Source organism: Pteropus medius, unplaced genomic scaffold, assembly GCF_902729225.1.
Source record: "Pteropus medius unplaced genomic scaffold, Ma_sr-lr_union100, whole genome shotgun sequence".
Taxonomy (NCBI): Eukaryota; Metazoa; Chordata; class Mammalia; order Chiroptera; family Pteropodidae; genus Pteropus; species Pteropus medius.
The window spans coordinates 10,307,932-10,328,062 of NW_024353517.1; the positions used below are offsets into that span (position 1 = coordinate 10,307,932).

The 20,131-nt window shown below is 43.0% G+C and overlaps 1 protein-coding gene and 1 non-coding gene across 10 annotated transcripts in view; both read right to left on the reverse strand.

The window, feature by feature from the left end:
* Nucleotides 1-9,046: 9,046 nt before the first annotated feature.
* TMEM44 (transmembrane protein 44) overlaps nt 9,047-20,131 on the reverse strand; it is a 29,654-nt gene continuing 18,569 nt past the window's right edge. For 2 of the 9 annotated variants that reach the window (XR_005650273.1, XR_005650271.1), the window contains 3 exons: nt 17,764-17,879; nt 12,109-12,141; nt 9,341-9,449 (listed from right to left, as the gene is read on the reverse strand). Coding sequence is in view for 6 of the 9 variants with exons in the window: in XM_039850752.1 (XP_039706686.1) it covers nt 9,339-9,449; nt 12,109-12,141 (144 nt within the window). In the remaining 3 variants the exon portion in view is untranslated. Of the gene's footprint in view, nt 9,450-12,108; nt 12,142-14,804; nt 17,880-20,131 lie in introns of those variants that run through there. The other 7 variants (XM_039850752.1, XM_039850747.1, XM_039850753.1 and 4 more) reach the window with 5 other exon arrangements.
* LOC120593122 (U6 spliceosomal RNA) lies at nt 15,535-15,642 on the reverse strand. The gene has a single exon (XR_005650301.1). It is a non-coding gene; the product is annotated as a U6 spliceosomal RNA (small nuclear RNA).

Consider the following 20,131-nt stretch of genomic DNA (forward strand, 5'->3'; position numbering starts at 1 on the left):
CTCTAGTATTGGGGAGCTCCCAGCAACCACTGTAGCTTGGATATGGCAAGATGAAAGTTCTCCCTTGCGATGAGACAAACCCTTTCTCTGGGGCACATACCCATTAGCCCAGTCCTCTCCTGAAGACCAATCAAAGGTGCTGTTCCCTATTTACTCTGTTGGTTCTGCTCTACTGCCCCTGCGATGCCAAGGCTGACATCCCGGACTGAGGCGAGGCCCACTTCCCCTCCCTTGCAGCACTGGGGCAGAGGACTGCCAGTGCTCACTCAGCTAGGACACTGACTCACTCCCGGAAAGTTGGGTGAGTCACCGCTTGCCTGAGTGGATCTATTTCCCAGTTAAGGTATATCAAAGGGGGTAACATCCTCTGCCACTCTCTGCTTGGTCAGGAGGAAGTGAAGCATCTAAAAGTATCTCAATCCTACCTCCTCAGACATTGAAAGGGCTTTCTTTACTCATAAAACCTCCCAATAAAAATGTACTCGGGGCCTAAAAGACATCCAGGAGAATCTAAAACTAGGGGAAGCTACAAAATGAACAGCTTCATGCCTAGGAATGATAATAACTGATATCTCAATGGCTATTAGGAGTTGAAAAGGCCCTTTCATAGTTTGTTTTCATTTTTGCAGCCCATCAATAAGGCAAGTAGGAGAGGAATAAAGTTTTTTGGGTGAACAAGAATCATAGGATCAGTCCCACAAATGGAGAGTGGTGGGATCAAGACTTGCCCCCAGGCCTTCTCGGTCTGAGAGCAATAACCTTGCCTCATGGGTGGCCACAGCAAGCCCTCTAGGGACCACCCAGGTGCTGACAGTGCCAGGCGCTCAAGTGCTCTATTTAAGGCCTGAGTGCTGGCTGCTCCCGCTGGGATCGGTGGCAGCACATCTGAGCCTGGCGTTTTATTGTGTACTATCTTATCTCAATAGGAAAAGGCAATTCAGGGGAAGAATTTCCTTGTCACGGTTCTCCAGGCTTTCCATTGTCCAGCTTTCTTAGCCTGGGTTCATCCCCTGGGTCTGACCATTACTCATATCCATGGAGGTACCTTATCAGAGCTGTCTGAGATACGGGGCCTATTTTTTTCTCAGTACCAGACTGGAATCTGTCGACCCTTTGTGGCCTGACATAATCCCACAATTAACGGAATCCAGCCCCACTGGGAAGCTGTTTAAAAAGCAGCCCCTAGTAATCCAGCTGTTTCCTTCGCAAAGCCCTAGGATTTCAGGCTCCTCATTGGCAGGTGTGATGGAGAGCCATCTCATGTGGAGCTGACTGTGAGTCTTTACTCCTGCACTTTGTCCCCCAACTTTTTTCTCTGAAAAATTTCAAACTTACAGAAAAATTAAAAGAATAATACAATGAACATGCTTATACTATTCATCTGGATTCACCATTTGTTCCCATTTTGTCACATTCGCTTCATGTCTTTCTCTATATACACATATATACCTTTTTTTAAAACTATTTTTTATATACTTCCCCCGCCCCCCCGCAACCATTGAACCATTTAAAAGTCGGTTCCCGAATCATGATGCTTCTCTCCTAAACAGTTTGACTTGTATATTCTAAGAAGAGGGCATTCTCCTATATAACCATAATACTATTATCACTCTGAAAAAATAAAACGATGTTAACTAATTATACTACACATATTCAGATTTTCTCAGTTGTTCCAATAATCCCATATAGCTTTCCATTCCTCCTTTTAGACTCCTTTAAACTTGAACATTTTGCTAATCTTTTCTTTTTCTTTCATGATATTGACATTTTAAAAATCAAACGCAGTTGTTTTGTAGAATATCCCACAATTTGATTGTTTCCTCAAAAATAGATCCCAATTAAAATATTTTGGCAAGAATATTTCATAGGCGATATTGTATCTCACTCAGAATATTATTACATCAGGAGGCACTCGTCAATTTATCCTATTTTGGTGATGTAAATTTGATTACTTGGTTAAAGTTATATCCTCCAGATTTCATCATTATAAAGAAATTCACTTCTGTTTGTAATTAATAAAGGAATCATGTGAAAATACTATTTCCAATAATCTCTCATGCAGTTCTTTTAGCAAGTTTTGAGGTCCTTGCCTGTCAATTATTATCATAGTGGATCACTTTTTCAGTTTGTTTTTATCTAATTTTAAGAGAAATATATCCTCATTATAGAAAAGGTATAAATTGAAAAATATAAAGGAAATATAATTTCTACATACTCACAGAGAGCAAGTTAAAAATACATGCACTAATACACAGTACAGTTACTTATGAATTCTCTAATATTTATGTAGATTTTATTTGGGGAATCATATATGTATTTATAAATATCTATAGTTTGTTTTGTCTATATGATAAAAGTACACTAATTAGAGAAGTTTATAAAGTACCAAAACCCATTAAAAAGTATGAAATTCATAAACATATACAAGAGAAATTTACTTCTATGTTTTCTTTTTCCCATGCCCCTTTTCTTATTCATACTAAGAACTCTAAAAAACTTGCCATTTTAATTTTCTTGTCCTGCTTTTATTTTTATTTTATTTTTTTTTATGTCCTGCTTTTAAATAGTAATTTGGCTGTCATATTTCTCAGGGGCTCTCTCCTGCCTATTTTCCCTGGTTTGGGAGTAGTTTCTCTGTGGTCTCCTGTTACCTTTCTTTGGTCTTGTGGGACATGATTGGCAATGAGCTGGAACTACAGCAGCTGCTTGAACCAAAAGGTTTCTTTTTAGAATAAAAGGTCTTTGTGTTGCAAACTTTAAAGTAAAGGGAATTTAAGGGGAGAAAATTTAATTTGGGGGATGTATTTAACTGCTTTCACTTTCAAGAAACCACTACAAGAATCCACATAATTCCTTTACAACAGAAAGTCTTATAATGACTATGTGACTCTTCTGATGTTAATAGTAAATGATGTTTTTAAATAACTGCTAGTAGTGGCACGTACTCTCTCGTGTTCTGCCTTTGTTACTTGACATTGTCTTTAGTAGATTTTTTTACCATGTCAGAATTCATGTTGTGAGAAAGCAAGCCACCTATGCACTAAACTACATCAATTCGAGGTAATTCAGGTCTGTTCTTCAGTCTATAGATCTATGATCTTTTAGGTTTAATGGGAAAATATCACTTCTTCATTAAGGTATAGATGGTCCCCAACTTACACAATGGTTCAACTTATGGCAGTTCAACTTCACCACGGTGTGAAAACTATTATAGGCATACTAAATTACAGGAGATATTCAACACTCTATTATAAAATAGGCTTTGTGTTAGATGATTGTAAATGTTCTGAGCACTTTTAAGGTAGGCTAGTGTGAGCTATGATGTTCTCGGTAGGTTAGGTATGTTAAATGCATTTTTGACTTATGATATTTTCAATTTGCAGTGGGGTTTATCAGAATGTAACCTCACTATAAGTTGAGGAGCATCTGTATAATGTTTAATCTTTCTCAACAATGGGGTTTTGGGGCTTTATCACTTTTTTTTTTTTTTTTTTTTTTTTTGCTATTCTAAATAGTTCTATGAGCACATCTCACACAAATGGATTAGCTTAAAAGATAATTTCCCTGAGGCAGTGTTTCTCAAGGAGTGGTCTTGAATCTCCCCTTAACAGAATCACTTGAGGAGCTTGTTAAAGATTCTCAGACCCTGCCTAGATCTAGGAAATCACAAGGGGTGGAGCCTAAGAGCCTATATTTGAACAGGTATCACACATATGAGAGCTTTATGATACACGTATTCCACAAAGTGCAATTGTTAGTTAGAAGGAAAGGCCTACGGAATGGTCCTTCTCACATGTGGCCATGCAGTACCCTGGGAGAGACTGTGGCAGCAGCAGTGCATAAGGGCCGTTGCTCCAGTTGTGATTTTAGGAAATTTCTCAGACTTGCACTGGAGATGCTCCAAGTGCTAAGGCGTCTGCATGAGGAGAGCTAAAAGGATGAAGGGCAAGGTCAAGTCCAGAGCAGAGGAGTGGCATTTGCCAAGTTGCCCTGAAGGCAGTTTTGATTTGGAGCCACTGGACTGGAAGTTGGGTCCTAGCTCAGGAATAATAGGGGACCCTGGCACCAATGATTCCATAGCAACCTGCAGGATGTGAAGATAGATCTTAACACACAGGTCCCAACACACAGGTGGCCCTGTCCTAGCTGCTGACCCATTTGCCTGCTCAAGAAAACATGCTTGAAATCAAGCCCAATAGAGAAAAACTACTAGAACAAAAACTTAAAACTAGTGCTTAAAAAAAAAAAAATGTTTTAAAGGAGTGGTTTCCTGAGAAATATGATTGTTAAAGGCAGAGAGGGGCAAGGCACTGTAGTTTCTCTTCATTAACATTTTGCTACATTAGGGCTCTGAAATCTGACTTTTTAAAAACCATGTACCCGCATTGTCTTTATTTCATAAAATATGTGTCACATATTTTTTAAAAAAGAGAATGATTACACCATAAAGGATGTTGATTGGCCCCAAACACATTAGGAACGGTGAAATAATCTTGAAATCACCCCTTTAAAAACCAAGGTGTGTGTGTGAAATGCACACCAAAGGACACCCTGAGCAGTTCTCCAAGGCCCCCCACCTACTTGAAGTGAGGAAGGAATCAGCGCTCATAGACCTCCCTCTGGGGCCCTGGAGGAACAGCGGGGTTGGCAGACTCGCTGAGACGGGCCCGGGCGGGGAGTGCAGAGTGCGCAGGCGCTGAGTTGTGCATTGCCTCCTTTTCGGGAAAGGGAAGGTTTGAATGGACCGCAAAACGCTGGGGTTTAGCAGCTCTTCTCTGAGAAGGAGGTGGGCAGTAGGAGCCAGGATTCAATTTTGAAGGTGCTAATAATGGGGACCATCCTCCCTCATAGCTTGAGACCACTTATGCACCCTCCCACGGTTGTGGATGAACCCAATGGAGGCTGAAGCCGGGGGCCAAGCACCCCTGACTAGTCCTCCTCAACCTTTTTGGCATCAGGGACTGGTGCTCCTATGAGAATCTAATGCCTGATGATCTGAGGTGGAGCTTAGGCAGTGATGCTAGCGCTGGGGAGCGGCTGCAAATACAGATGAAGCTTCTCCGGCTCACCTGCTGCTCACCTCCTGCTGTTATGGCCCAGCTCCTAACAGGCCATGGGACTGAAAAAGTCTGTGGCATGGGGGTTGGGGACTCCTGCCCCTGACCTGGATAGGGGTTAAACCCTACTAAAATCACAGCTGTAGACCCTGAGGACCAAGGACAGTAGAACCTAGTTCTCTGATGCCAGCACTGGCAGCTGGTGGAAATTTTCCAATGGAATGGGGAGGGTATGCTGAGTTCTCCAAGTGACAGATTAACTGAAATTAATCTGAAAGCACTTAAAATTAACGGATTCGCTGTTGAATGAAGTGTCTGGCTCAAGAGGCATAGTCCTGGATGCCTGGTGCCTTGTTTGGTTTTCAGAGTTAAATAAAGGAAAAGCAAATCAGGTGTTCTCTAAAACATTTGATTTAACACCATTTCTTGAACTTCTCTAAGATCGTCCCTCTCATCTCATGATCACCATTAAAATAATACCAAACAGATGTGTCAAATTCTTGGAGAGATCTTTCTCAACATTACACTAAATCTTGGCTTCATTCCAGGCAGAGCCAAACGATTGACCTGAATGTTAGGAAAAAGAACGAAGTAAAGTCTAAGGGAGTAGAGCGATGTCCACATAATTGGAAAATGTGAAGGACATTGATCTAGAAGGGACTTGATTGAAAAAATGAAGTAGAGAGAATCTTACAAGTGTTGTGAGATTAGTCTTGAGACACTGCTAAGACATCTCTTCTGCTTTTTCTTAATGATTGATACAGATCCTTTTTCTCACACTGTGGAAATTTTTTTTCATATGTCCTTCGATATAAGAGATAGTTTAGTAAGAATGAGCCTTGGTCAACATAAACTGCCAATAATAGAGACTGTGAGTGAAGTGACCAGAATCCCCAGGTTTGGAAAGGTGTTACAGTTTTTGGTTTTCTGTCCTGGAAGGAATTGCAAAATTTCCAAATGTCAAATGCTATGTCTCTTCATGTTACAGCAAACACAGGGTTCTTTGTAAAAGGCAAATTTCATCTTAAATAGGGTAGTAAAATCCAAACAGAAAGATGTATATATTATATAATGAAACCTATTGTCAAAGTCTATCTGAAATTTGTCTTAATAGTACAATGTCTTTTTCTTGAGAGTTTATCTCCTGTGGGAAACAAAAATTTACTGACATATTCATAGAAGGAAAAAAGAGGAAAGAAATCTGGGCTTTCATTTTACAGATGAGGAAACTGTGACCCAGAAAGGGAAATGACTTGATAAAGATCACACTGAATCAGGCTAGAGCTCAGCCATGCTCCTTGGTCCAGTGACTCTCCTCACTCACATCCCCTCATAACATGTGAGTGCGGCATCAGTCGATGTTCCTAAACCTAACCTATATAATCATATTAAGCAATGTCACTCCAATACATTTAATAAAATTGAAATAAATCTATTCCTCATAGTGAAGTGCTGGCAGTAGATAAGAAGATTGGTTCTTTAGGATCTAGACAGGATTTTAGGAGCTCTCCCTAAACGACACAAAGTTTTTTGGGAGCTAAAATGGGGGAAATCTTTTTTTGCTGGAGAAGTTTAAGCAGGGGCTGGAAAATCACTTATTGAAGTTGTAGTCATGGGGATTCAAATCACTGAAGTCTTTTCAAACGGCTGGTCTGATTCTTTGGTTACTAACTGCCTTTCAGCACATATGTGGCCAGGAAGTATAGGGAAGAAGGAAACTAATCCCGCTTCAGTGTCTACTTTGAGGCAGATATTGTTGTGCATTTCATAGATGCTAATTCACTTCATCTTCACTACAAGCTTTCTAGATCGGTATTATTCTTAGTGTACCTCAGGAGTTCACAAAGGTTAGGTAATGTGCTCCATGCCACAGAGATAATGTAATGTGCTCCAAGCCATGCAGATAATAGGCAGCACAACTAAGACTATTACACATCTCTCATCTCCAGATGAGTGGGCAGAAGAGTATCATACATTTGTTCCCCAGCCTCTCCCCACTGTGGGTAACCCCTCGCACTGCTCAGTGAGGCTTCAGGGCAAGTAATTTCCATTATCCTCCTGGCCTGACTAACAGCTAGGGATGAAGCTGCAGCAGAGTCAGGGACACTCCCAGGAGAAAGGCTTTTTGGTTGGCACCTCTTCACGAAGGCTCCAGAGTTCCAGAGCTTTGCCTAACAGGCAGATTCTCGTTGAACAACGAGGCCAAACTTTGCTTCCAAAATTCCCAGGTTGATGGTTCACCCTGAATGAAGAAACTTGGGATTCAGCGTTTAGACTAGCTTGGGCCGGGCCGATAGGAACTGGTTTGTAAAGGAAGAGGCTGGGATGATGGGATCTAGGGAGACAGACAACATCTGCAACTCAGGTCGTGTCTGCTGCTGAAAGTCAGCAAGATCATTTTTTAAGACTTTAATTTTTAAAAGCAGTTTTAAATTCACAGCAAAATTGAGAAGAAAGTACAATGATGTCCCATGTACCTGCTCTTCTCCACATACGGCAACATCATTTGATGTTCTTGGGTGAGTGGCCATTTCCATCAGGATCCAACCAATTTCTGGTGCCTCAGGGAGCATGAGCCAGCCTCTCCTTGAGAGCGGGATGTACTAAAGGCAAACTACAGAGATGTCATCCTATCCTCATGCCTCTGTCTTTCTAAAGGTGAGTCCTCCTCCTGCCCTGCTGGTACCACTCTGATAACATGTTCCCCACATCCATGCTGTGTCCATGACTGTACATTTCTGTTTCCTGAAAAGTTGTGGGCACAGGAATAAAAACTCACCAATCAGCTGTGGCCTACCTGAGGCTTGTCAATTACCTTTCTACTCTGGTATCTCACATGGCCACCAGTTAGCTACAGAATTAAGTACCAACTCCCCAGCCTTCACAGTCTGGTTTCTTTTAAGCCTCTTTACCCACTCCCTACTGCATCACCTATTCTGGCCACATTGGATTCCTCTTTCCTGACTGGATTCCACCCTTCCCTGATTCCAATCCTCTGTATAGTTTCAGCTTCTGGAATTCTCCCCCACACCCTGCCAATTCAAATCTTCATCTTCCCTCTAAGTATAGCTTCAGTGGTTCAGATCACAAAGCAAAACTAACTTTAGCAAACTCTATTACAAGACGACCAGGAACCAAAACAGTTGGATAAAGGGGATAATAGGGTGGCTTTAAGTTCGCTTCTATCTCAGAGGTCACCCAGAGGATTAGGATCTCTGCAGAGATCTGTGGCACCAACCAGCTTCCCTGAGGCACCTCCTTCTTCATGCTGCCCAGACTTGCACTACCCCTTAGGAAAAACCAGGCAGCAGCGCTGAGCCACATGGGCTGCCAAGAGCCAGCCAGGAGCAGAGCTGTGTTTCTTGACATTTCTCCCATTTCCCCTTGGGGCAGACTTCTGTGGCTGTGTCTGGATTCAGACCTCTCTCTCTGTGCTCCATAGTGAGATACTTCAGTTCACTCAGTCAGGATTTATTTACTACAATCCCTCTACCTTTCCCCTCACTCATGATCACAATATCAAAACGATCCTAAAATGGGATTGTTGTGATTGCATTTAACACCTCCTGCATTGCCTCTTACCCTCTGCATGCTTTCGGTTGCCTCTTAAAGCAGACAGTCCTCTTCATCTGCAAACCCTGCCCCAGTACAAACCATGCCAGTTTGGAGCAAGTCCTGATACCTAGAGTAATTTACTTGGCCTCACAAACATTTGGTTGACCAAGCAATCTTATCTCTAACTTCCAGCAGAAAACTCAAGTGGGTGACTGGAGGGCAGGAGCCAGGTCCTGTCCACACCTGTGATTGTGTCCCGGACCCCCAGCATGTGGGCTCACCCCTCTCATCTCCTAGGCTTAGCCAGGGCTGGCAGAATGGGGCTGTACTGAGATCCAAACACATTAGCTATTTGTTAGATGAACTCATTCCTGGCACCTAGCAGATATTCAGAATATGGTTGAATCAAAGGAGAAAGAGAAAAGAGGGTCCAGTATCCTTTGGATGAAGGTTTATATTTCAAAACAACAGTCCTCTGCGAACTTCTAATTTTCAGAACAAACTGGGCATGTCAGGTCTGTCCACAGGACCTAAAGTCTTAGCTCCATTCTGAGCCATGGCACAGACCAGCCAAGCTCAGTGACAGCTCCTGGTTCTTTGCTTATTGGGCAGCCTCAGCAGAAGCCGAAATTCCTGCCATGGGTGTCGCTGCTGGTTGATCCCTTCTCAGTTTCTGACAAACACTTGACTTTGGGCTGTGAGTCGTTGAGCTGGCTCCAGAAAGTGTTACTTATCAGAGGTCAAGTCCGCTGGCCTCACAGAGTACCTGTGCATATAGGATCTAAGCATCTCCATGCTGTCTTTGTTCTCTTCAAATTTTACATCTTCAGGGTCCCACTGTGGAGAAAAGACACAAAAGGTACCTTGGCGGAACAGACCCTTCCCATCTCCTACACTCCCCCAACGACGGTTCCAATCCTGGTTCTCATGGCCCAGGCATAGAGACAAGGACAAACAGGTAAGGACAGGTTAACTGGGCCAGTGTTTCCAGGAGCTAACAAAGCAAGTATTACTTTAAATAAATAAAAAAAATTAATGAGAAGCCACCCTGAACAGACCAGCTCCCCTCCCTCTCCCCACTTTCTTTTTCCTTGTCCTTCTCTAGTGAGACTGAGTCATGTTCCCTTTATCCTGAGAATCCCCACTTCGATGCCTAACTCATTCCTGGAAAAGATCAGGCAAACACAATCCATTCTTTATGGCCCAGGTAAGTACCTCCTCTTCTAGGAAGCCTACCTGACTGCCTATGCCTATTGAGCTCTCACTCCCTCTCTTTGTATTGCCTTTACCATTCACTTGCAGCTGCATATAGACAGCCCTGAGTTTTCTCTGGGCATCTGTCTTGTCCTCTCAGGGAGATGATGAGTTCCTTAAAAGCAGGGCACTGGTCTGCCCTTACCCACCCCTCCCCCACCATGGTGTTTCCTCTAAACTTGAGGTCAACAGACTTGTCAAAAACAAACACTTAAGCCCTGATTCAGAGTGGTGGTCACAGCCAGTGACTATTTCATCGCTCTGACCCAGACAAGTATGGGAAATTGAAATGGGCGGGGGTAAGAGTGGAAAATTAAAAACAAGAGGTGGCCACACAAGCACGGATGAAGCTATTTGCAAAGTCCTCCTATTGCTCTTATATGATGGATGAGAGAGAGAACTTTGCACATGGGCCCCGAGCAAGGGAATCCTTAAAGATTCCAGCCACAGAGGTGAGTAGGGGGTTGGGCTCAAGTCTTCCTTCTGCCACTAACTTGTTTTCTCTTCTTCTCTGGGTGCCGGTTTCTCCATGTGTAACTTAGGATGGTAGATCAGCAACTACATAATACAATCTCTTTCATTTCGAAGTTTCTATGACTGATAATTCTGAGTCATAGGTCACGTTTGACAGTATCGAAAGACCCAGAAGATAACAAGCAAGGACACATAGGATATGTCAGCCTGGGCCAGATGATCTATTTGGGAAAGAAAATAGAGCCAGACATGGACATGCACTCAAAAAGAAAAAAAAAAAGCTCCACCAGATGGTCAAATTTGAGCCGACTCAATCAGTCTGGTCCTTAGAGGTCCGAGATAAGGTCTTCAAGGCTCCCTGAGCCACTGACAGATAGTACTGACACCATGCCGGTTATAAAATACAAATTATAGCTTTGTTTTAGACAGAAAGAAAGAGCCCAGATCAATGAGTGATTTGCCGATAATAACTCAACTCAGCTCTACTACTTGGTAATCACAAACATATCATGTTAAAAGACTACCTCATCCCCACTAACCTTGCAGGCAAAGAACTAAGTTCATTTAGTTGGTACAATTCAGCTCCCTGTACCTGTTAGGGGCTGTGCTAGCCACTTCTAGTACTAACTTCTCATTTACTTGTGGTTGCATATTTGGGGGCCATCTCTAAGCAAATTCCTTCCTGACGTTATCAAAGATCCCATGTAAAAGAGCCCCCCAACCCCTCAGTCTCCATGGCCCAGTTGCCCAGTGGTGGAAGTTGGTGCCCGTTCTCTGAGGATGGACAGTATGCTTTTTGATTAATGCTGTTTTCCAGCTGAGGCCCACATTCTAGATCACAGCTGTGAGTGTGCTCTGGACCGACCTCCCCAGAAGGGCCTACGATGCTCTTTAAAAAGGCTGTCACCCACCCTAGACCCTATCTGTGGGTTGGGTCCTAAGGTTTATCATTTTAACAAGTATCTAGGAAGATTCTTAGCTGCCCTAATGTTTCAGAACCACTGCTCCAGCTCTTGAAATGGGTTCTTAAGAGTTATTCTTTCTACACCTGACCAATTCAGCTTCCAGCAAACAGAGACAGCCCACTGCATTCATCAAGTGAACTCTTTGTGGTAGATTAAGCCTTCAAAAACATTTTAAATCTCTTTCATCTGATTTCCCAGAATAATGTGTTTTAAAACGTTGTTTTATGTAATAAGAACATTGCTGGAATCTAGGCATAAAGAGAATTTGAGCAAAAAATAATCTACTGTCTTACCAGAAACAATTTCAGGAGACGAGAATTTGAGCAAAAGATGATCTACTGTCTTACCAGAAACAATTTCAGGAATAGGTGGTTGTCATAAAATGTGCTCAGCTACGACTTGGAGGTGAGGGTGGCATGGCGACAGCAGCCAGCTGTCAAAGGTCTCAGAATGACAATGCGAGGGAATGTTTGCCTCAACCACTGCAGCCACCCCTAGCACCGCTACTATCGGTAACCTGCGTTATCCTGCTTGCTCACAGACCTCTGTTCCAAACCGTGTTTCTTCCTTGGGTCACGGATCTTCTCTGAGCCCCTACTAGATGGTTTGGGCAAAGCAGAAAGCACTCTGAACTGAGAGAACCTGGAAAATCCTCAGACCTGCCTCTCATTTTCACATTTTTTTTTTTCCTAAAGGAATTTGGCATGGGCCCAGCCATCCAAGGGGGGCTCACAAAAACAGGAACTGAAGTCAAGCCACAGGAAGTCCCTTCTGGAATAGAGAGAGAGCACAATTGTCCATACCTGCTCCGAGTTTAGGGCTTCCCAATAGTTGTGCTGCAGAATAAAAAGAGAGAAAAGTATTGAATAGATTTTGCCACCATTACAGAGCAGAGCTCAGCATTTGCCTCTGTCTGCTCAGTGAGCCAGGAGGCAGGCCCTCTGATGGTCTGGGGGCAAAGGAACAGCTGACATCAGCACGCGGAAAGGCGGCAGCTACTAGCAGCTACCATCTAGTTAAAATGATCAATAACATAATTGTGATAACTATAAAGAGCTGCAGGTGCTTGGAAAAATTACAACCCATACAGGTTTTTAAATTACTATTATTAGAAATTATTACTAGGTGTAATAATAATAATAATAATAATAATAATAATAAATCTTCCACTTATTAACCACATGGCTGAGATGAGTCAACTCAAAACCGCGAAACTAAGAAAGAGAGATGCAAATAAAATCCCCACCTTAAAATATGAGATATTTGCTACCAGCCAAGATTCATTTTTAATCAGCCTTTACTGAACGGTTAGTTCCACCCCAAGCCTCAACTATGTTTGAGTCAAGTTCTTGAAGGGCGGCTTCGCGGTCTTCTCTCATTCTTCTGGCACTGCATGCACTGCCTGAGAGCATTTCTGACAGAGAGCTATGACTCTACAAATGTCTCTTACGTTGAATAGCTGCCATTCTGCACAGTCCATGGGATCTGGCATTATCGTCATATTAAAACCAAGTCTCTATTGTTCAATTCTTTCACCTTGCCATTTAAAACAACTTTTAAATTATAAGATTTTCAATAACACGCAAAAAGAATAATCTCATGAGCACCCATATACACATCCTGTTTTACTTTCTCTAGCTCCTCAATTATTTTTATTCAAAGTATTTTAAAGTAAATAATTTCATCTGTAAATATTTCAGGATGTGTCTCATTGATAAGGACTTTTTCTTTAAATCCTAAGCACAACGCCATTATTAAACCTAAAAAAAGTTATGAGAATTCTATTGCATTCACCTTTTAAAGATCCTGCTTGGGGGAACATAAACCAAAAGCAAAAGATTAATTGGAGAAAACACAAAATTACTAAAAATAATGGTTCCACACACACTGCAAAACACAGAAATGTTGATGACAACATTGGGGTTGGAAAAGTTAAATAACTTTTACAAATATACAGATATTCATGCAAAAAAGAAACTGTAATCTGGTTACCACAGTCAGTGGGTGTTTTGTTAAAAAAAATTACTAAATGCTACGTGATATCCTGGGTTGTATCCAGAATAAGGACTGTAATAGAAAAACTGGTGAAATCCAAATAAAGTCGGCAGTTTAGTTAATAGTACTATACTAATGTTAATTTCTTAGTATTGACAAATGTAGCGTGGTTGTGTAACATGTTAACATTAGAGGAAACTGGATAGGTAAAGGTATACAGGAACTCTCTGTACTAGTTTTTCACCTTTCCAGTAAATCTAAAATTATTCCAAAATAAAAAAAAGCTTGTTTAAAGCTGAACAAAAAAAACCAAGCAAACAAATAAACTTAAGAGTCCCTGCAACTGGATTGAAATGGAACCTTGAAACTGCCATTCTAAATCTTTAGCATCAGTCTAAAAATTTTAGAAGTGTGCCCTCTAGCGGAGGTAGTAGTCAAGATTTCTTTTTTTAAGTTCCTTTTTAAGCCAGTGATGATAATGTGCCTAAGAAGTACAATTAAACCAAATCTTTGTAACTGAGGTCTCTCCTCTCCCCTCTTAAAAAAGTAAAAATAACATCTTACAATCTTTTCTTCATTTCAAGAACAGAATGTGATCATTTTTGTATAGAAATTTTTTCAAAAAGACTAAATAAAGATCATCCATAATTCTATCTCCAAAAGAGCCTCTAAGAAGTTATTAAATAGCCCTCTAAAACACACACACACACACAAACACACACACACACACACACACACTCCAAATTGTGCAAATGGCTTTTCTCCCTTAAAATGTAATGAGTACGTCCACACATCCCTAAATTGTCTTCAGGACCACAATGCCATCACCTTTGTGAACTGCAGCATGTAGTATTTCAATTCACCTCGTTTCTAAAAGCACTCTTTTTCATGCTTCTGAAACCAAAGGCATCCCATAGCCCCTGCCCATGGGCCATGTGGTAACTTTCCCTTTGTTCCTGAAGACTTTGAGGTGTGTCTTAGCCACCGAGGAAATGGTCGCTTTCTAGCCTTACATTTTGTGACTAGGGGAGGTGGATGGGCCCTCACAGACCATTCGTCCAGCCCCCACCTCTTACATTTGGCCAGAAGTGACTCCACCCAGATTGGGGAGGTGAGATGGTACTGAACTCGGGACCTGTTTTCAAGGTTTTTTGTTTCTCCTAATTATAACATTTTAAGACTGGCCAGATACATACTAACTGCAGTTCTCTCTTAATTTTATTAAGTAGATTTCCCTGTGACCTGGTACCTTATAGACTTTTAAACATTCCACCATATGCTTCAAAATCTCATTCTTATCTACGGCCATGCTACCCTGAACAAGCCTGATCCCGTCAGATCTGGAAGCTAAGCAGGGTTGGGCCTGGTTAGTACTTGAGTAGGAGACCATATAACCATATAAGAAGACCAGGTGCTATAGGTAAAAAAAAAAAAAAAAAAGATTGAAATTCGTGAGTAATGTAACCAAGGGGTTGCCTCAATTAAAAATTAAAAAAAAAAAGCAAAAATTTCATTCTTTTTATTGCTTTATAACACACACAATATTTATAGTTAATTAAGCAGTTTTTTGACACTTTGGATTAAGCACCGTTTCACCTCATACTTTCTTTCCTCCTCTTTAATTGTCCAAACTCCCTGTGCTGCTCTTCCTGCCTGGGCCGCTGTGGGAGAAATGGGATGTGAGATGGGAATATGCATCACAGGCTGAGAGATGCCATATGCAAGGCCTATCGTGAACTGGATCAGTGAGAGAAAAGTTGTGATCCATGGTAGGTTGGTTTCCTTTATAAAGACGACACACAATGTCACTTTAGGGACATTCCCAAGGGCTAAGATGGAGGAGCCATGTGTATTAAAACAGTGGGCAGCAGAGGTTGGGAACAAGCATCTCTGAAATCCAGTCACAAATACTGTTTTAGGCCAAATCCTAGGACCCCCAGCAGGAAAGGACTTGGCGACCTTACTTCCTATTTCTGACTTTTTAAAATCATTTTTTCCCCAGTTTTACTGAGATATAATTGACATGTAACATTGTATGTTCCTGATTTTTTAGAAGAAACTTTGTTGCTCAAAAGAACTGAGAAGTGGTCTAGGGAAATTAGATCTAGGAGTAGGGTTGCCAGATAAAACACAGGATGCCCAGCAAAACTGAATTTCAGATAACAAATAATGTTTTAGTGTAGGTATGTTCATCTAAAGTTCAAATTTCACTGGACCTCCTGTATTATTTTTTTTTTAATATGGAACACTTCATGAATTTGCACGTCTTCCTTTGAGCAGGGGCCATGCTAATCTTCTCCGTATCGTTCCGATTTTAGTATATGTGCTGCCGAAGCGAGCACTGTATTTTTTGCCTGTTAGATCTAGCAACCCTACTCAGGAGCAGCAGGAAGCCTTCCTGGAGGAAGCAGAATTTAGCCAGGGCCTCGAAGGGCAGGAGGAGATGACAGAGCCGAGCCAAGGAATCCAGAGAAGAGAAAGCTGGAAAGTTGGCCCAGTGCCAGATCATTATGTGTCCTGGAGGTCAGGCTTGGGGTGTGAACTTAAACAGTAAGCAGTAGGGAGCCACAGAAGGCCTGAGAGCAGGGAGGCCATGGGGCCGAGGTCAATGCTGGGAAGATCCTGGGTAGGACAGCAATGAAAGGAGGTGGAGCTCGGTCAGGAGTGCCTACACTGGTTTGAGTGGAAGCAGTAAAGCTGTACTCTGGATTTCGGGCAGTGGAATTGGAAATGCTTCTAGAGACTGAGGTGGCCAGAGGAGGTGTTCTGAGAGTGGCGTCTGGGCAGAGCTGTTGTGTTGTCAAGAACACGAACAGGTTTGGCTGGTGGTTGACCCTTTTGTTTTCTTGATGGAAGCTTTTCTACTTCTAAGAATTGATTCAGTGTAATTAACTGCCGTCTACCTCTTTCAATAAGTGTTTTTGACACTTAAGGTCACATTGTTTTAAGTAAGGCCTTAAAGATTATCCAGTCCAAAGCTGGGGTTTCATAATGAGCATTTACGGGACCAGTGCTCTACTGCATCAAAGCTCCTTCACTTTCTGACCTTGGTGGAGCCTCACCATCCTCCCTAAGTTCATTATTTCCACTTTCATAGCAGGTTCAGAGAAATGAATGGGTGTTGCCCAGTTCCATGGCTAAAAGGGCCGGAGTGAATCCTGGAGCCCACTTCTAGCCTGTGTTCCAGTTCACGACATAACACTTCTGGCAGTCTTGCAAAGACCCAGCAGCACCCCCATTTGATCTTCGCAGTCACTCTATAAGAAAGGTAGAGCAGATCTCACGATTCCCATTTACAGAGGGAGAAACAAAAACTCAAGAAGGTCAAAGCAAGGCCACCTGGCAGGGCAGCGAGAGCCCAGACAAGCCCCTGTGTCCACCTGACTCCTGGTCAGTCCTCTTTCTCCTGCACAGCCGGTGACAGATCTTTCCATATCCCCGGGGGAAGCAGCGGACCGCCCCACACATTTCTGGACGTATTGTCTTTCACAGTCTCATGGCACATGATGCCAGTTCCCCGGGGAGGAAACAGATCTTTGGAGAAACCACATCTTCGACTTTATTTCTGGCCTTTGGTACCTATTGGAATGTTCTAGCCTCTTTCTTCTTATATGTATTTTCTTCTAAAATGAGCTGGTGCTGGAGGCAGGGTTTGGGAAGGGAGCAAGTAGTCCCGGTTGTCAAGAGCCTTAAGTACAGAATTAGCGGGACACACAGGCCTGGGACGTGACCCTCTTTCAGACAGAGCAATCTGGTGTGTGGCTCTGTTCTCCCCTCCCACCTCCACAACCGCACCGGCTCCAGGGGTAGTCATTCTTTAACATGCAGAATTTGTTCCGATGACAGAAACAGCCTCCTTGCAGAATTCCTACAAAGCTTCTTATGCCAGGCCCATAACAGTGCTAGGAAGCACAGAAGGGAAAAAAGTAACTAAATGCTCTTTCGTCACAAAGCCAGACTCAATCTTTCCTTGCATCCCAGAGGCTAAAAAAATAAAATAAAACCTTTAAAAGGCAGACGAACAGTTTCAACAGTGGGGTAAAGTCCACCTTGCACTCATAAAGCTGGTGAAGTGAGTAGGCCACTCCTGGAAGCAAGCCCTGCTCCCTCTGGGCCTCAGCCCCCAGCTGTAGAACACGAGCGCAGTCAGCATCTGTCCAGTACGTCCTCCGGATGGCCATGCCAGGAGCGCAGCTGCCTCGTGTCGAAGGGGCGAGTGAGTGGGTGAATGAACGAGTGGATCCACAGTGTCTGTGGAGTGTGCTGTCTCTTGTGGAGACATCTGGAAATCCGGACAGCCCAAGCAAATAGCTTTTCTACAGGGTCACAGGGTCACACTGAGGTTCCAATGCCATCCATCTGGTGCCCTGACCAGCCCAGCCAGTGGACACTTGAGGAAAGGTGAAAATAATCCAAGCTCTTCTTCCATGAGCGCTCACAGGCCCTATCTGTCTCTGTCTTACCCCTTTCTCCTGTTCTGCCACCACTGGATTACTTGCAGATCTCAGTGTTTTATCTTGTCTGTTTGACGGGGTACTCCCGGAGAATCCAGGCAGAGCGCAGGTGAGGAGAAAGAGTCCTGGGGAGAGAGTCAGTTTTCTCATCTGTAAAATGGGAATGATGGATAATACACCTGGTCTTGCATACCTCCCAAGGCACAAGTTCCCGCCAAGGCAGTGGAGCGTAGTAGCTACGACAGAGGTTTCAGAGCCAGACAGAGCTGGGTTCAAATCCCATGTCAGTCATCTATTATTATTATTATTATTATTATTATTAATGTTTTTTTGGGGGGGTAAGTTACTTAAACTCACTGAGTCCCAGTCCCCACTTCTGGAAAATAAGAATAACAAGGGCACCTGCCTCGGGGCTGTTAAGAGGATCACACCAAACAGTGCTTGCAAAGTATAGAACATATAGTGCCTGGCTCATGACACACACACAGTAGCAATGAGTACTGTTATTCTTATTAATGGATTTAAACACAGTGAGTTAGAGCGCTGTGGCTACAGTGCCTTGTTGAGGCATCATTCTTTCTCCACCTCCTCCAGCGCTGACAAAGTAGGAACTCAAAACAGTCAGTATATGCCCCAAGGATATAGAACCAGCATCTGAGAGTTAAGTTACAAAATCATAAAGGACCACAGAAGAGATAAACACATCATAGTGACACAGAGTGGCTTCCAGGTTCACCAGTCTCCACGGCGGGAGCTGGAAAGCATTCGCTTACGAACCCATGGGGTCAAGCAGAAGCAGAAGCCAAGTTGGTTGGCAACAGACACAGACAATGAGAGGTGGTTGAGGGCACCGAAGCCCATTTCAGCAGGGGTGGAGGGCATCTCAAGAGACGGGGAAAGAGCCCCAGGTGTCTAAGCCCAATGCCACCAAAATATTTAAATTATGAAATCCCGGGAGCAAGAAAGTCATAAACCAGAGGAAGTGATGACCTCAGCCTCCAGCATTGAAACATACGCTTCAGTCCCTTAGGTGTGTGCTCTGGAGGAGTCAGGCAGGGATCAGACCTGCCTGGCTGTGCCCAGCTGACCAAATACCTTCTACCCTGTGCACAGGGTGCAGGCCAGCCTATCTGTCATCATGCATTTTTCTTTCAAATTCCACCCTCAGAAAATGTTTGCTGACCACGTGACCAAACGGACAGGTCAAGTGCCATGTTACTCTCATCTGCTAGAAGACACCTTCTTGCCCACATTCAGCTGTAAAGAAACCAGGATCTTAAGGAATATTGCCCCCAAAACAGGGGAGGCTGTCAAGCCTTCATAATCCCTTCACCCAGAGGTAGTCGTGGGTTGGTAGGTTTTTGGGTTAATTTTAATTTTCTTCTTTATATTTTCCAATTTTTTTATGATAAATATGTACTACTTTTAAGAAGAGAAAATACAGATTACCAGCAACCCAATAATCATATGCCTGTTATAATAATCACTGTGTTCTGCTCATACATTCGAACTATTTGTATTGGGAGCTTTACAACTCATATGACCTGTTATCGTATATGTTTAGTGAAATTCTAAGGCATTTCTTTTCAGGACTCTGTAGCTTTGTCACTTGTACCACATATGTTTCCGGGAATGAAGCAGGAGGACTGTGCTGGGGGTTATGGGAGGGCGTGGGCCGGGGCAGCTGTGCTTCTAAAATATTTTCCTTTTGAAGTGGGCAGAAGCATTCATTTCCATTTACCTAATTTAAGAGTGTGACCTTGCCCCCTTGGAATAAATGTCTAAAAAGAGAGAGATAATATAGTAAGGGAAGAGCAAAGAGTGCAAAACAGAGAAATGGCCCAAACCAGCCACAGACAAACGTCCGAATTTCTCAAGGTCCTTGCCCAGTCCTTAGCTTAATTGTGGGTGGGCGACAAAAATCACCCTTGTTTCCAGGGAGCGAATGTTGTTTCTCGCTCTCTCCAGTTCCTTCCTGACTTGCCGACTTAACTGTCCCTTCTCCTCACTGAACGTACTATGCTGTCAGGCTCTTTCTTTCTGTGTTAAATCTTAGATTTCTGCCCAGACTGCTGGCTCCAGGCTGCCAAAGCCATGTGCCTTGAGTGACTGGATCCAAGAAATAAATAACAGTGAATGATATGGGGATACACGGACCCCAAATGGTCCTCGGTCTGGTGCAGAATTCTTCACTCAAAACTCAGCACTTAATGATCAGCTGTGTTCTAGGATTGAGGAATAGAGAAAGATGAAGGCAGTCCAGGCCCTATACCTACAAGCTCATGCACAGCCTGGCAGGGAGACAGGCCCTGACAGCTCACCAGCTACAGGGCAAACAATGGAAGTTTTGTGAGAGAGGTATATGCTCTAGGTACCC